This window comes from Lynx rufus, unplaced genomic scaffold, assembly GCF_022079265.1.
Source record: "Lynx rufus isolate CCGP_SWC_20201006 ecotype Redwood Valley unplaced genomic scaffold, mLynRuf1.p SCAF_3, whole genome shotgun sequence".
Taxonomy (NCBI): Eukaryota; Metazoa; Chordata; class Mammalia; order Carnivora; family Felidae; genus Lynx; species Lynx rufus.
In genome coordinates, this window is record NW_025814845.1 from 9,466,444 (window position 1) to 9,482,677 (window position 16,234).

Below are 16,234 nucleotides of genomic sequence, written 5' to 3' on the forward strand. Positions count from 1 at the left end.
ACTGGAATCCCTTAGTGACTAAGGGTCGTATGTTTTGAAAAATCTGTCCATAGTCTCTCTGGCATTCCTCTGCTGGGCATTCTTTCTGAGTCTTCTTCCTTCCTTTATGTCTTTCTGGATACTTCTTTTCTTCAGCTCCCAACTCGGGGACTATTTCCTCCAGGGCCCCCTCTCTGATTTCCACAGGCCATACTGGCTAGGTATATCTCCTGCAAATTCCATTGACAACCTACGCTTCTCTGTTACAGATTTATCACATGCCAGTGGCTCTCAAACAAACTCTACCTGGGGAGCATCTTGGGCTAAAGATCCGCAGGTCTTCCTCTCAAAAGCATCTTCGTCAGTAGGACTGGGATCGGGCCATGGTCTGGAATTTGTACCAAGTGTCCCAGGTGCTTTAGATTCCAGCTATCCCCAGACCACATTCAGAGATACTCTACCTGATTTGAATTGTCTCTTTGTTCTCTTAGTATGTAGGTTCCATAAGAACAGATGCCACATGTGCCACATTTTACAGTTGTATCCATAAGACTTGCTCGAGCACCCAGCATATATGTATGTGTGCATATGGTATGCACGTATATGTGCGCATAAATGTTCGTATCTGTATACATGTAGATGCACACATGTACACATCCATAGAGCTGAGTGAATGTGACATGAAGTTGTGTTTGGTATGTTATAGTTCGCCCTGTTCAACAGGGATTAAAATGACCATGGCATCAAGTACTGGGTGTGGTCTCTCATAGCCTCCAGTTATCACGGATTCCTCCATGATGGGCTGTCAAGAGAATGGATGGGGTTCTCAGAAAACAAAACAAAAGCAAACACTCCCACTTACTGTTACTATTAGGTAACATGCTGGCCACCTCCATGCTGCCAGAAAGTCTGCATCGTTTACCCTGCTGATTACTCCAGGGCACAGACCTTGACCAAGGGAACGCGGTACCACCGAGTGGGAGCCTCTCCTAAGGGCACTTGTACGGAGAGGGCAGATATTTCCATTTCAAACAACCCCGACTGCGGTGAGCCCACATGGCAAGATGATTGTGGGAAACAGATCTGAAAGGTGAAGTCTCTTTTCTAACATCCCCAAACTGTTCTATTTCTGAGACTACCCACACTTCACTTAACATGTGAAAATACAATTGAGTGCTGAGCTTTACCCAAGGTTCATTATAGCGGGGACTTTGCATGATGAATTTGTTGGAGACGAGGGATTTGCAGTAATCCAAGAAGGTAATTCCCAGAGCCACCAGGCCATTGTGAGCATGTATGAATTGATAACCAGGGTGATCATTCGTGCAATTTCAGGCTGTGGAGATACGAACGATATCTCACTAGTGGATAATATCAGTTGTCAAGCATATGTTTTATAACCCCCAAAACTCCCTCTTGTTTTTGCAAGCTGCTGGTGGATAGCTTTGATTTTTTTTTTTTTTTTCTGGCTGCATAAAACTTTGGGAAGATATTCTTCTTTTTTTTTTTTTTTCCTCCTTTTCCCAGGGAAGTTAATAGTAGAGAAATTTAAGAAGAAAGAAACATCAAAATAGTAGATAAAAATATTATGAATAACCATCTTATCAGCACGTTAAATACCATTGAAAGGATTTTAAATGCACATTTTAATATCTACAGCCAATGCGGGAAGACCTTCTCTGTGTCAGTTGTACTGCTGTCTCTTCCTGCGGAATGTTCAGGGATGGGATGTGATCGTCTGCTACATCTCTCCAGGTCCTGGTTGTCCAAAAGTTCCACGAGGGAAGGGAGAGTATCTATCTCAATCATCCCTACATCTTCAATGTCCAAAGCAGCGCTTGCCACAATAACCATATAATTAATGTGTTCATTCATCACATTGGGTCTCCAACAGTCAGAAGACAGGGCTGATTAGGTAGATATGATCCAGGAAAAGGGATGAGCCTATAGGTGGAAGGTGTAGGCAAGAGAAATCAGATGAGAAGGCAGTAATTTCTGAAATGTAAAAATTAAGAGATTTAGGCCATTTAGAACAGGCTAAAATAAAACACGAAGAACACAAACAGGGAATAGGTAAGAAGTGGGTTCCAAATCAACAGAGAACTGGGTGCCAGAGAAAGTTTTTTCAGACTCTTAGGGTTCTTTGTTATGAATGAATCTCCACGAGGTGACACTCCCCATCTCTCTCTGCCTTTTCATTCATTCCACCTGGGGGAAGCAGGGAAGCGAAAAATCTTAGCGTTTCAAGTTCAAAAGGAGAAAATGGGCATGTGTAACCCAGCCCTTTCCTCTTCCTTTTCTTGTAGACAGGCCCTACAGGGTACGTGTGTTCTGATCACCTTCCCCAGGGCAGACTCTGTCCTGAACAATGAGAAAGTGACACTGATGACTAGGTACGTGGGTCTACATGTTTTTGGATTTAATGTTAGGAAAGCTATGTATAGCTATAGATATAAGCCATGTTCACAAATAACTGTTTGTGCCAGAATTATGGATGGTGTGTATTATATGTGCCATTTCTTTTGTCTTAGTTCCCAGTTGGTTCAGATCAGATCCCAGTTGGTTCAAAAACGGTGTCATTTAGTGTACTCTCAAATCACACAAACAGTTGGAAGGTAGCAAATTCCAACTCAATTCAATTTCCCAAATGTTTTTCACTCACCTACTATGTGTACAGTGTCGTGCTGCACTTCAGAGTGATTACACCAATACTGAGACAAAATTCCAGGCCGGGGTACCTCCATAATGTTCTAGACTCAAGAGAGAGGACTGGGTCTCTGATGTCATGACCAATGACTCAGTGACAAAAGCCACTGTCCAGTGTCCAGGTTCAGATATCCAAAATCTTCAGTGGACCCCCTTCTGCAACCCCAAATGTATCTTGTAACGTGAGCTCCTTGAAAGCAAGAACTCTGAGTCCCACTCTTGGTCCCAGTGTGTAGAACAAGGCTTGGCAAAGAGCATTATAATGGGATGATTGGCTGGATAAATGGATGGATGAGTCCTGCTAGATATCAGAAGATGTGTGTTGAAAAGAAAATAAAAATCATCTCCACCTCAAATGATCATAGAAAGATTTCAGCTCTCCTAACAATTTCACTTCCAAATAAATTACGCAAATTTAGGAAGGTGTTTTCAAAATTAATATAGTGGGGATTTTTCCCAGATTGAGAACCATATTTCAAGAATACAAATGGAGGTACTTCGAAGTTAAGACAGATGATGACTGCTAGGCAGGTGGATAATAAATCTATATAATGAGCCCCACCTTTCCCACCATGAGTCTTTTCTTTTGGTCATACAGCCAGGAAATAATCGGTGGAACAGTGAAACCAGCGTTTTGATAGGGAAGGCTACTTTGATTTTCTAGATGAATGGGTCAGTACCAGTTGGAGAACCAATGGTGAAGGCTTATTTAGACTCAGAGACACCACAGATTGAATTAGATATTTCCATGGGAACAAATAAAGACAAAAACAAAAACTATAAATGTCTGGCACACAGGAGGCATTCAAGAAGTTTCTGTTGAATGACATACATGAAATAGATGTGTGCGTCCAGAAAGAAAGCCAGGAAGGGTACAAATCACACATCACTGAGATGAGGCAATGCTTCCAGTTACGGCAATAGCTTTTGTATAATTTCCCCTCTGCACCAAAGCCCCTGAGTCTTCAGGAAGCCTTGGGGATTAAAGATAAGATATCAAAACCAGCAATAGCTATCGGCTAACTTCATCCGGCAGTTTTGAATGAAAGCTTTAGAGTTCATCTTTACTCTGCATACGCAAGTTATTAACCAGTTGCAGCAAGGCAGGAGTAGATCTGGATTTAAATATTTCTCAGCTTTAAATTTCTATGACTTTTTTATTTTTGGTAATAGCCCAGTATGACTTAGTTTTCTCTGTTAATGTTCGTATCAAATTACTGAGGAACTAAGAGGGAATTTTATGGATCTGGTGTGGGGTGAAAGCATGCGCTAATGGGGAAAACATGCAAACCCCTATGTGCAGAAAGAGTCATTTGTGTAACTCTGGTGGAGACTCAATCGAAACCTTACAAAAACAATGTCATGAAAAAGCTTTGTCCTAAGGTCTGGGATCTTTGATAATAGCCTCATCCCGATGACCTTATTGCTGTATCAGAGTCTCGTTTTACCATGTTTATTTTTTATAAGCCAGAAGTACCTCTAGATACTTCTAAACAACGCCAAAAGGCTATTACTGCTCCCTTCCCAAGCCAAAGCTTGACTAGGATGTAAGTTGCAAGAGAGAGGGCCGTTGTCTTTTGTTCATTCCTCAATCTCCAGCACCCAGCCTGCATCCTGGCACAGGAGTGCGGTAGGCACTCAGTAACTATTTGTTGAATAAATAAATGAACGATGACTGCTATGAATTTAGTGACATGACACTCACTGAGAGCAACCGGAGGAAAGTGAGGGGGACAAAAAGGTTATGCAAAATAACCAGAAAGGACAAAATGCTCTGCAAAGAAATGCCATCTTATCGCTTTGACACATGCTCTTTGTCATCCATGACTATCCAGTGCTACCAACTTAAGTGCTACTTGGAGACACTTGAATCAACCAATATGGCTACATTTATAATGACCATATGGCATAGGTGCCTAGGAAGTGGCTTAAAGTACTTGAAATGTATACGTAGACATTTTGAAAGAGTTTCACACCTCCAACTCCTCTGCTATCACCAGACTTTCTGTTAGTCATTCACGAAGCGATCTGGTTTTGGTCCCATGGAGAAAAGAGTTTCATAACTAAACCAAATAGCCATGATTTTGAATTTTAGGTGTCCAGATAGAAGAGATTTCATTGCAACTGGTAAAATCATAGCAGTAACAGCCTCTCATTGCTGTTACAACAAACTCTCTGCTGTTCTCAGCTTCATGAAGGTACCAATACGATTACTAACATCCCCACCATTATTACTGAGAATGAAGTGAACAGCTAACTACATTCAAGTTCTTATCATGCGCCAGGCGTCAGATTAAGTGTTTTGCTTGTACTGTCTCTTCCAATACTCTCAATGACTTTACAGATAGATATTATTGTCATCCCAATTTTATAGGTAACGAAACTGAGGCTCAGCCAGATGAGGGGCACACACCTAAAACAACCTGACTCCAAAATCAATCCATCCGTCCATCGATCAATCATCTATCTTTTGCCATCTCTTTTGATTGTGCGGGACAGCTATGAGTCTCTTGCAGTTTTCTTTAACTTTGTGTACCGTGGAATCCCTGCTACACCCAGTAGGGTGTCTTCTAAGTCTTGCTAGAAAGTTTTGCTAGATAGATGCATTCTGTGAATGAAAGTTACAAAAATCCAACTGGCGATTAAAAAACGTACGAAATAATTTCTTTCTCTGGAGAACATTTCAAAGAGAATACAATAGTATCTGTTTGGGAGGTGTTGAATATCTAGGGACCTTCAAGATCATCTAGTCTAACCACCTGCCAACTGCATCCAGCCAAGGTCAGTAGCCTCTGAAATCTTTCGGCGGTGCCCTCATTGCTTTCAAGATGAAATCCAGACTCTTGAATAGGAGTCGTAAGGATCTTCGTTGCCCTGGTCGGTCCCTGCTTACCTCGTCCACCTAACTGCTTGCCACTTCCCCTGCCTCTCTGTCTCTCCTCATCCTCTCCTGCTTCTCTCTGGGTCCCTGCCTCCCACCCCCCCCCCCCCCCCATCACAGACAGACATGCACTCTTGGTTCTAGCTACATGGAACTTCTCTGAACCCCACAGCTCTACTTTACTCCTGCCTCTCAGTTCATGAGGTTCTACCTGCTTGGAATGCCATTACTGGTTAATTTATCCTTTAAGAACCACCTACAGGAAATTTGGAGCCAGTGTCTCTTAGCAGTGTTTCTGCTGTTCTCTCTGCTTTCCGGCGACAGCACGTATCTCACACTGGATTGAACTGCGTACTTGATCCCCATGAGATTGTAAGCTCTCTGAAGGTAAGACTACAAGTCTCCATCTCATTTCTGTAGCCCTGTCATACCAGGGACAGAGCAGACTGGATATATATTTGGTGGATAAATGAGGTAGACCCAGAGACCAGGATTTCAGATGCCCACTAAGTTCTCGTCCATGAATATATTAGCTTCTCAAGTGGGAAAAAAAACCCAAAGGCAATAAAGTCTTTGTGCAGTACAGTCTTCTGAACAGAAGGGATGGTTTTCATGTAAGAGGCAGTTTGAGCCACCCTGAAAACTCACAGAGGCTTAACCACAGCCCTGAAGCATCCTAGTTTCTGTGGCTTCTCTTAGCAATGGGAAGCACTTCTTTTTTTTTTTTTTAATTTTTTTTTTCAACGTTTATTTATTTTTGGGACAGAGAGAGACAGAGCATGAACGGGGGAGGGGCAGAGAGAGAGGGAGACACAGAATCGGAAACAGGCTCCAGGCTCTGAGCCATCAGCCCAGAGCCCGACGCGGGGCTCGAACTCACGGACCGCGAGATCGTGACCTGGCTGAAGTCGGATGCTTAACCGACTGCGCCACCCAGGCGCCCCTGGGAAGCACTTCTTGACCTGGGCATGCCCTTTCACCTGGGCATGCCCTTTATTGTAAAGGATGCCTTGAAGCTTCTTAGGAAGACAGGTCACTCCTGCTTCCCACAATGACTACATGCATTGTTCATTCTCTTCTGCTGTGTCCTGGAAGTACGAAACGGTTCAAAAGAAGGGTCTCTGAAGACCAGCTTGCCCAATACCATCATTCCACTATGCGTTGATACAGGACAGGGCACTGAAATGCTCAAAGGCCCGTAGGTAGTGGGCAGAACAGTGCGTATTTGAACCAAGCTTTCGTGTCTTATCTTGGTTCATCGACAGCACAACCTTATGAGGTAAGGACCGCTATGGACCCATTTGTACAAATGAGGGAGGGGAGGCTTCAAGATCAGTGGCTTGTCCAAAGTCACAAAGCAGCGGGAGCATCTAGTATCCTACTCTTTCCATCCACTATTCCAAACCACTGCATTCCGGTCAGAATACACATTGGTTCCTGGACTCCCTAGAGCGGCTAAGCTCTGATCCTCATTACCAATCTAACCCCTGGCTTTCATTTGCCGCATCGTATTCTTTCTCTCACTGTTTGACATAGAACAATGCCAGACGTCGTCGTACTCGCTCTCAGTGCACCTGCCCTGGGAGATATGTCATCAGAAAGCCTAACAGTCAGAAATTGGTCGTGAGTGAGCAGCATGTGTTGATGACTTTGATAAGACCTTATTCCCCAATCCTACTAATTCTGTGCTCTAATCCCATACACCTGAAACCTCACCAGCTTCTCAGAAAAGTCAGGTAAGTATAGCTTGTACCTTTTCCCGGTGGTCAGTTCTCTGGCCAAACCTTCACTGTCTTTTTTTCAAAGCTTCGTTTTATTGCAAACCATCACAAATATTTTTTTTTTATTGACTAGCAAGTTTGCTCATCCTTACCATATCTTATTTTGTCATCTATTAAATTGAGTGACAAGAACCCCTACCTCAAATGACTGTTGTGAGTTTTAGACAAGATAGCTTAGGTAATGTCTTCATTCGAGTGACTCTCAGCTTTAGGTACTTGGTGTCTCGAACCAGAAACATCCATTCCATAGTGCAGCTCACAATACGGCAACTGGCTTCCCTCAGGATGTGCCAGCAAGGCAGGGCAGCCATGATGGCTAGCCTTGTATATAACCTACATGAGCATCAGGAGAAAACTTCTCCGGCCCTCCCCTCAGAAGGGATGTCAACATCTGGATGGAAATGCTGCGGCAAACAAATCCCTTTGGGTGGGAGTAAAGGGAGGCCTGGACTATGACAGGATTCTCTAAGAACTGTGAGAGGCTGAGCAGAGACAGCTGCATCGTAGCCATATTAAAGGCTGCTGCTGCTCTATGGAAAAGCATCCGTTCGTCAACTTCTTCCCTGATGGCTGTGTATTCATAGCCAGGACTCTTTGGCAGTGAAACACAGTGCGTGAGTCACACCGGGTTGCCAGTGACTAAAGAATTATTCCCTTCAGTGTCATGCCTACCACACCATAATTCTACTTTCCGCTCGCTACTTTATGCACTTGAAACTTCTGGAAAGTAACTCATTATTGAGGTTACTAGAAATATATGCGGTGGTTATTGGTATGGTCCATACTACTGGGGCAGTGTGCTTCTATTCCCTTCCAGCTTGGTAGAAGATGAGTAGCGAATGTTAAAAGAATTAGGTCCACTCACTCAATCTACCTGGCCATACAAAGGACCACCCCTGTAGGTGCTCATGAGAACCTCCCCTACCTCTGGAAACAAGGAAAGAAAAACTAACATTCATCATCATCAACATCATCATCATCATCATCATCATCATTTCTGACTGCCATTTATTACATATCAGGTCCTTGACATTACCTGTCTCCATTTTGTGGGTGGAGAAATGAAGGCTTAGAACAATGAGATTCGGCCAACTTCACACAACTGCTAAGTGGCAAAGAGGTGGGATTCCTCCTGTGATGGGCAGCTTCTAAGATGGCCTCCAAATATCTTTGCTACCTAGAGTTCCTTCCCTTGTGTAATCCCCTCCCCTTGAGTGCGGGCTAGATTTAGTGACTGGCTTCTAGCAGTAAAATAGAACGTGGCACAGGTGATGGAATGTCACTCTCAGGATTTGGTTACAAGAAGACGGTGGCTTCCATCATGGCTCCTCTGTGTTCCTGGCACGTCCTGAGGGAAGCCAGGTGCCATATTGTGAGCTGCACTATGGAATGGATGTTTCTGGTTCCAGACACCAAGAACCTAAATCTGCTAACGGTCTCAGGAGTGAGCCTGGAGATGAACCCCCGCCCCCATCCCCGGTTGAGTCTTGAGATGAATGCAATCCCAGCTGACATCTTGATTACAGCTTTGTGAGAGACGCTGATCTAGAAGCACCCAGCAAAGACACAGCGGAGTCCTAAACTACAGAAACTGTGGGATAATAAATGTTTGTAGTTTAAACTGCTACACTGTGGAGCAACTTGTTATGGACCACTATTTAACTAATATACTAACTCAGTTTGGTCGATTCCATAGCCTGGCCGTTGGGCTCATTGTACATGTCACAATAACCTTGAGACACTTGCTTTTATATGAGAATGCTGCAAGTCAGTGTTCGGGGAACCTCATTTCAATGATGGTCCACAATAGGGCGTAACACAGCAAGGCGGGGGCTGGGAAGCAGAGAAGAAAGAGCAAAAGGAAGCCGGTTAAGAAATTCCAAAGACTGACACGTCTGCTCCCTACCATTGCTGAGCTCTGAGGAGAACTGGGAAGCGATGAGTCTTCTAAGTACTGGAGCTCAAAGGGTCTCCATTTCATCGCCAGCTGTGGCATACAGTAGGTGCTGCATCATCTGGACAAAACTGCTTGCCTAACAATACCACCCAGCACCCCACACTTCTATAGGCCTCAGTGTTTTCCCTTGTGGCACCTTCCACCAGGACTGCTATCTCCTCCCACCTCCCTTTTCTCCTTCCTTCCACATTTATTATCTCCTGGTGAACTCCTACATATACTTCAAAACCCAGTTCGAAGACCAATTTTTTCTTTTCTCAGGAAGTCTTTACGGACCTCTGGTGATCAGCTCACACCCCAAATCCCAGGCTGGGTCAGAGAAACCACCTGTGTCTTCCCATAAAACCAAGTATTTCCTCTAATGTAATATGCGTCACACTATTATAATTATCTGTATGTATGTCTTTCTCCCCTGTTAACGGAGTGCCTGGAGGACAGAACCTATGGCATGCATGTCTGTATCTCAAAAGTATTTTTGAAATGAATAAATGAATGTGAGGGGAGGCCATGGGAGGCAAAGCAACCCCACGCAGGAAGACTGGATGCTTGGCCCCTGAGGTGGGACTGGACAAAGAGGCACGACGCTCTGGCCCTTTTAGTGAATTAATACACGTCCTACTGCAGGGTGAGAGAAACTGACTTCTCAACACTGGCCGGACCACCCAGCCGCTGCAGATGTGGAGGGCCACGCAGCTGAAGTGAAGTAAACCAGCCGCCGACGGGCCTATCTGCCCCTCTTTGCTGTGCGTATACCACTGCAGCAATACATCCTGATCCCTGCTTGGGTAATAAAAACCCAGAGGATGGGGCGCCTGGGTGGCTCAGTCGGTCAAGCGTCCGACTTCGGCCCAGGTCATGATCTCACGTCCGTGAGTTCGAGCCCCGCGTCGGGCTCTGCGCTGACAGCTCGGAGCCTGGAGCCTGTTTCAGATTCTGTGTCGCCCTCTCTCTCTCTCTGACCCTCCCGCATTCATGCTCTGTCTCTCTCTCTCTGTCTCAAAAATAAATGAACATTAAAAAATTTTTTTTAAAAACCCAGAGGAGCTTAGAAAGGCTCATGAATGGGTCAGAAAGTCCCTGAGCTTGGGGTTAAAACACCAGGAAGGGAAAAAGTAGGCTCTGTTTCCAATGTTCTGGGTTTAGTGAAACTGGATGGGGCACCTTGCCCAGCACCTCTTCCTCTGACTTCCAAACCCTCGTGCACTCCGTGAATCAGAAACATACGAGTCGCATTCCTCTGACTCAACTCATCAAAATATTTTTTGTGAGGATTATGTGAATTTCGGGGAGCCCTTGAAAGGTGGCATTCCTTCATCTCACGCTCCTGACGCTCCAAATAGTCCCCCAACATGCTAGGGCGTCGTTTGACCCAGACTCTCTCCAGAATCGCACTATCCCTTCGACCCCTACGGAAGGCTTGCCCCAGAATATTTGATTCTACCCCAAACTGATAGCCAGTGAGTTTGCCTCAGATCAGTTTGCCATGCTCTGTCTTCTTAACGATTTTAGGATGAGAAAAATAATCTGGGGGAAGGCCTTTCTCAACTTTCTTACTTGACAAAATCCTACTCATCCTTCAACACATCTAACCCTTTCTACCATACCTCACCACCATTAGGGAAAACCTGTCTTTTTTTAAAATTTTTTTTGCAACGTTTATTTATTTTTGGGACAGAGAGAGACAGAGCATGAACGGGGGGAGGGGCAGAGAGAGAGGGAGACACAGAATCGGAAACAGGCTCCAGGCTCTGAGCCATCAGCCCAGAGCCCGACGCGGGGCTCGAACTCACGGACCGCGAGATCATGACCTGGCTGAAGTCGGACGCTTAACCGACTGCGCCACCCAGGCGCCCCGGAAAACCTGTCTTAAATGTGGAAAAACCCTATCCATTTTTTTAAAAGTTTATTTATTTATTTATTATGAGAGAAAGAGAGAGAGCACGAGCAGGGAAGGGGCAGAGAGTGAGAGAGAAGCCACAAGAGCCTGACCGAGGGCTCGAACCCACGGACCGTCAGATCACGACCTGAGTCAAAATCAAGAGTCAGACACTTAACCAGCTGAGTCACCCAGGTGCCCCCAAACCCCGTCCTTTCAAACAGTCATCACTTACATGGGAATATGGAACGGATGGGAGTTCCTGGATTCAGTTCAAAGGACTGAAAATTCGTGCCCGAGTGCCGTGTGGAGAAAGATTCTGGAGCCAATACAAGGATGTCTCGAATTAGCATCAATGAAAAGAGCTATCAAGATTGACTTCCGGTGTCGGCTTTGTTTAGATACAGGTGGAGGGAGTGATGAGGTGTGTGCCATTCGCTGTCCGTGGATTGTGCTGTAAGGCAGTCATGCCCTTAAGGGCTACTGAAAGGTACGTGGGGAAGTTCATATCTGTATCAAGCCATCACGGCATTTATGCTTTTGAATTCTGGTGTTGGGGAGAAGGAAAGGGAAGAAATCGATTCTGTGTCCTCTTTTTTTATGCCATCACCTGACTCTTTTGTGTTGGCTTGCCAATGGTAGCTGCCTTTTATTTGCTGAGTCTCCCATTAATTAGAGAACCAGGTACCCAAGCCTTCTGAAAATGTGCACAAAGAGTAAAATAACAGTTTCAAATCAGGGCTCGTGAACTCCGGTATGAGCGAAATACAGGAGCTTTGCTGCATGGGATTTATCATTTTGGAGAGGTGGGCTTTTGTCATTTTTTTTATGTCCTAGTTTCTCAGACATGTTCCATACAAGCAGCAGCTCTCACTGAGAACAGTCCCTAAAGACTGGAAGAAGCATGACCATCCAGGTGGTTAGCCATCTAGAAATGTTGCAGGGTTTAGGATTGTTTTAGACGAGGGCATATGCCGCGGAAAGTACCGTCACAAATTACTAAAGTGGCCATTGAGTTACACTGAGGGTCAAATCCTGAAAGTCGCGATTATGCCATCCCCATCTCACAGATGAGAACGCCAAGGCCCAGGGAGCTAAAGTGGCCAGCTTAGGGCCATATCACCATGTCAGAGGCAGCGCCGAGATTCCAGTAGGCCTGGGTCCACGGGGAGCGTCGCACGAATGCAGAAAAGCCCTTATCGTTCTCTGCTGCCCCCGCCGGCCCACGTTTGCTCTTCCTCTCCGAAAGTCATCAGACCAAAGAAACTGGAACCAGGGGGCTCAGCGATCACACTTCACGGGCACGAGGCCGAAGGCAGCCGACCTTGATGCCCGTCTGCGGGAGTCTAGGGCAGTGTCGTGTTTCTGATAAGGCTGTGATTATTAAGGCGGGACGCTGATCTGTAGACAGTAAGATCCTGTAATTCACCTGACGCTCGTTCCTGCTGTGTGACAACTTCTATTTGTGTACTTTGTTTTCATCTCGGCATCTTTATTCTTTGAGGTTGATAATAAGAATCATTTTGTTGCCCCAAATCCTCTTACATGTGGATAGGGGAATGCAGGGGGGAGGGGAGAAGAGGGAGCAGTCGGAACTGGTGAGAAACCTAAACCATCTAATGATTTTGGAGAGATGACATGGTTTTTAAATTTATAATTTATCTGCCAGCCAAATAAAGCAGAACAAAGAGGCGCAGAGCAGTTTGGTGTATTAAACCTCATATACGTCAAAGCAGTTCAAACACGATTCACACAATGCAGAGCTTAGAAGCCATATAGAAGGAAAAGCAATATAATTGCCCTAAGACGTTAGGAAGCACTATCTGTGCTGCGTTCAAGTTTACTCTGCAATTTGCACTCCCTGATAACAAAGAATCCCCAGATAGGAGTCCGGTCGGTCGGATCTGCTTTAATGGAAATCGGAACCCCGCATCTGATCACAACCCATTTAAATGCTGAGATTCCTCAAAACCATTTTGCTGTAGGAAAAACAAAACCTGGTACTGTCTTGTTGTAGTAAATCACTGACTTTGGAAGCCCATTCTTCAGCCCAGCCCAGCCCAGGTAAAATATTCAGTCTACATTTGTGGAGTCTAAATCAATGAGGTTTTAGTTGTTTTCCTCAATTTGGAATCCCAGTTCTCTGAGAGAAAGGTCTGAATGCTCTAAGAAAATCCTTTCCTGGGCTGCTATTTTATTTTATTTTATTTTATTTTATTTTAATTTTTTGCCACATCCCCTTCCCTTCTAGAGAGGGAGACTTTTGAAAGAGGGCTGGTATTCATGTAAGCAACTAAATCGGTGCTTAAGTGATACACTGTGACTAAAAAGTTAAGGATGCTTTATTCATGAATTTCACAAATGTTTCTGGGGTACATACTGGGAGCCAGGTGCAGTGCTGACGACACCATCAACGGAAGGTCCCCCTATCTGTCCTCGTGGAGTTTAAAATCTACTCAACAATAAACCAGATGATTGCACCCATGAATATATAGTAATGAGTTGTGATAAAAAGAAGACTGGATGCTCAGAAGAGTGTAACAGGGGTGGGGGGCTTCGTCAAGATAGGGGTGTTAGGACTGGCCGTGGAAAGAAGTCAGGGAATAAGACAGTGGGGACAAGGGCATAAGAATGAATTACTCTTCGGGGCGCCTGGGTGGCTCAGTCGGTTAAGCGTCCGACTTCAGCTCAGGTCACGATCTCGCGGTCCGTGAGTTCGAGCCCCGCGTCGGGCTCTGGGCTGATGGCTCGGAGCCTGGAGCCTGTTTCCGATTCTGTGTCTCCCCCTCTCTCTGCCCCTCCCCCGTTCATGCTCTGTCTCTCTCTGTCTCAAAAATAAATAAAACGTTAAAAAAAAAAAAGAATGAATTACTCTTCAATGTCTTAATTGTGGAGTTTTCTTCTTCCATTCTTCTACTGAGAATTGGCCAAGAAATAGTAGCTGAGGCTGATGTTGAGATAAAATCTGAACTAGCCATGCCCTCTGTCAGAGCACAGGGAGCTGAGCATACTGGGCTCTGGAGACAAGTGCCAGGGTTCCAATCCCGGCTCTGCCACTTAACTGGCTACACACCTTGGGCAAGTGACTTCACCGATCTCTGCTTCTTTTCCTCTTCTTAAAAACGGAATGTTAATGGCATTCACCTCGTTGCATTATAGGATTGTGAGGATTCAATGAATTAACACGCATAAAGTGTTTTAAAACAGTCCTTGGCACACAAGGGCTTTGCACGTGTGTGTGCGTGTGCGTGGGTGTGGGTATGTGCGTGTGCTTGCAACTATATATGGAGTGTGCAACCTCCAGGGAAAGAATAGTTACAAATGTCACTATAACCTAAGTGAGGGAATGGGCTTTATGACCTATGTACCGCGTGAGTGCAAAGAAGGGAATAATGGGTTCCACTAGAAAATGTATCTAAAAAAGACTCAGCATTGCAGAAGGAAATACGTTAGACCATGCTGAGCGCTCTGTTCTTTGATTTGACGTCTTTTGCTTCCATTTTCCTCCTCTGTATAATGGGCATGACAACTTTCTGGACGGCTGTAGCCACAGGGTGCTACCCATGAGAGCTCTCCATGCTGCACGAGGTGGCCCGGAGGAAGCACGCAGCCAGTATTTGTTGGGTGAACACTCAAAGCGAGAGGGGAGCTCGGGAAGTCGCCCAGCCCAGCTCAGTCAGGTCTAGCTCAGGCTTCCCCAAGAAAAGAGGAATGAGTACTTTAAAGTTTTTTTTAAATGTTTATTTATTTTTGAGACAGAGAGAGAGAGAGAGAGAGAGAGAGAGAGAGAGACAAGGTGCGAGCAGGGGAGGGGCATACGGAGAGAGGGAGACAGAATCCAAAGCAGACTCCAGGCTCTGAGCTGTCAGCACAGAGCCCGACACGGGGCTCGAACCCACGAACCGTGAGATCATGACCTGAGCCGAAGTCGGACGTCTAACCGAATGAGCCCCCCAGTCGCCCCAAGGAAGGAGTATTTTAAACAAAACTTAAAGAACTCGCTAAATGAAAGGGAAATGGGAATAACTTTAATGATATCCCATGTGTCAATCTTTTCCTCTATTTCCAAATGAACTTTTGCAGCTTCTTTCTGTTTTGCCAACCCTTTCCACGTCGCACTTTTAAAGTCTGCGCCTTCTTTTGTTTCTTCACTCATTTGGCAAATATTTACCGTGAATTACTTGTACCTGCCAAGCACTGTTTTTAGGGCAGAAAGGTAGGCACCGTACATTTCCTTCATTCAAGTATATCATCTGGGACTCCGCATAGATAAGGAAGGATTGTTACAATAAGACACAAACATATGCTCTGTGACAGAAGTGAGCACATGATTTTATAGAAGCAGAAATCTCCCATTTGGAATTTGTAAGATACTGTTTTTTTAAGTTTATTTATTTTGAAAGAGGGAGAGCTAAAGTTGATTTATTTTAAGAGAGAGAGAGGGAGAGAGAGAGAGAATCCCAAGCAGTCTCAGTACCATCAGCCCAGAGCCCGAGGAGAGCCCAACGTGGGGGCTCAAACTCACAAACTGCGAGATCATGATCTGAGCTGAAATCTAGAGTCAAACGCTCAATCGGCAGAGTCACCCTGGCGCTCCCGTAAAATAACTTTTAATGCTTTGTTTCCTCCTGATGCAAAAGACAACAATAAACTCAGGCTTGGATTCTTCAACTTTGAAATAAAGTTTCAGAGACAAGTTTGAGAGCTTTAAAAAACATGGATAACGTTTGCAGAAGGAGGAAAGCAAACTAAATAAGAATTATAATCTTTACTTGGTTTCACATTTCTCCTCCTGAATAATTACATGTAGAATTAATTCTAGACAAAGTGTTTCTAACATTGTCTGGGGGGAAAAACTTGCAAATTTCTGTTGCCACGTGAAATAATTTAAAGGTTAAAAAGCTAATTGTGCTAAATTGGGTCTATAGGAATTTGGCATGGGCATGCCTTGGCTTCAGAGAGAGCTCTAAAACAAAATCCAAAGATAGGTCTAACATTCTAAGCACATACCTGGCAAAAACAAATCTTTTAATGAGAAAAGGATCGCGATTATG

The 16,234-nt window shown here is 44.8% G+C and overlaps 1 protein-coding gene across 1 annotated transcript in view; it reads right to left on the reverse strand.

Moving 5' to 3' along the window:
- The window catches only part of LDB2 (LIM domain binding 2), a 102,551-nt gene extending 101,676 nt beyond the window's left edge, over window positions 1–875 (reverse strand). The window contains exon 1 of the mRNA XM_047091364.1: window positions 842–875. Coding sequence (XP_046947320.1) covers window positions 842–875 — 34 coding nt within the window. The remainder of the gene's footprint in view (window positions 1–841) is intronic.
- Window positions 876–16,234: the final 15,359 nt, after the last annotated feature.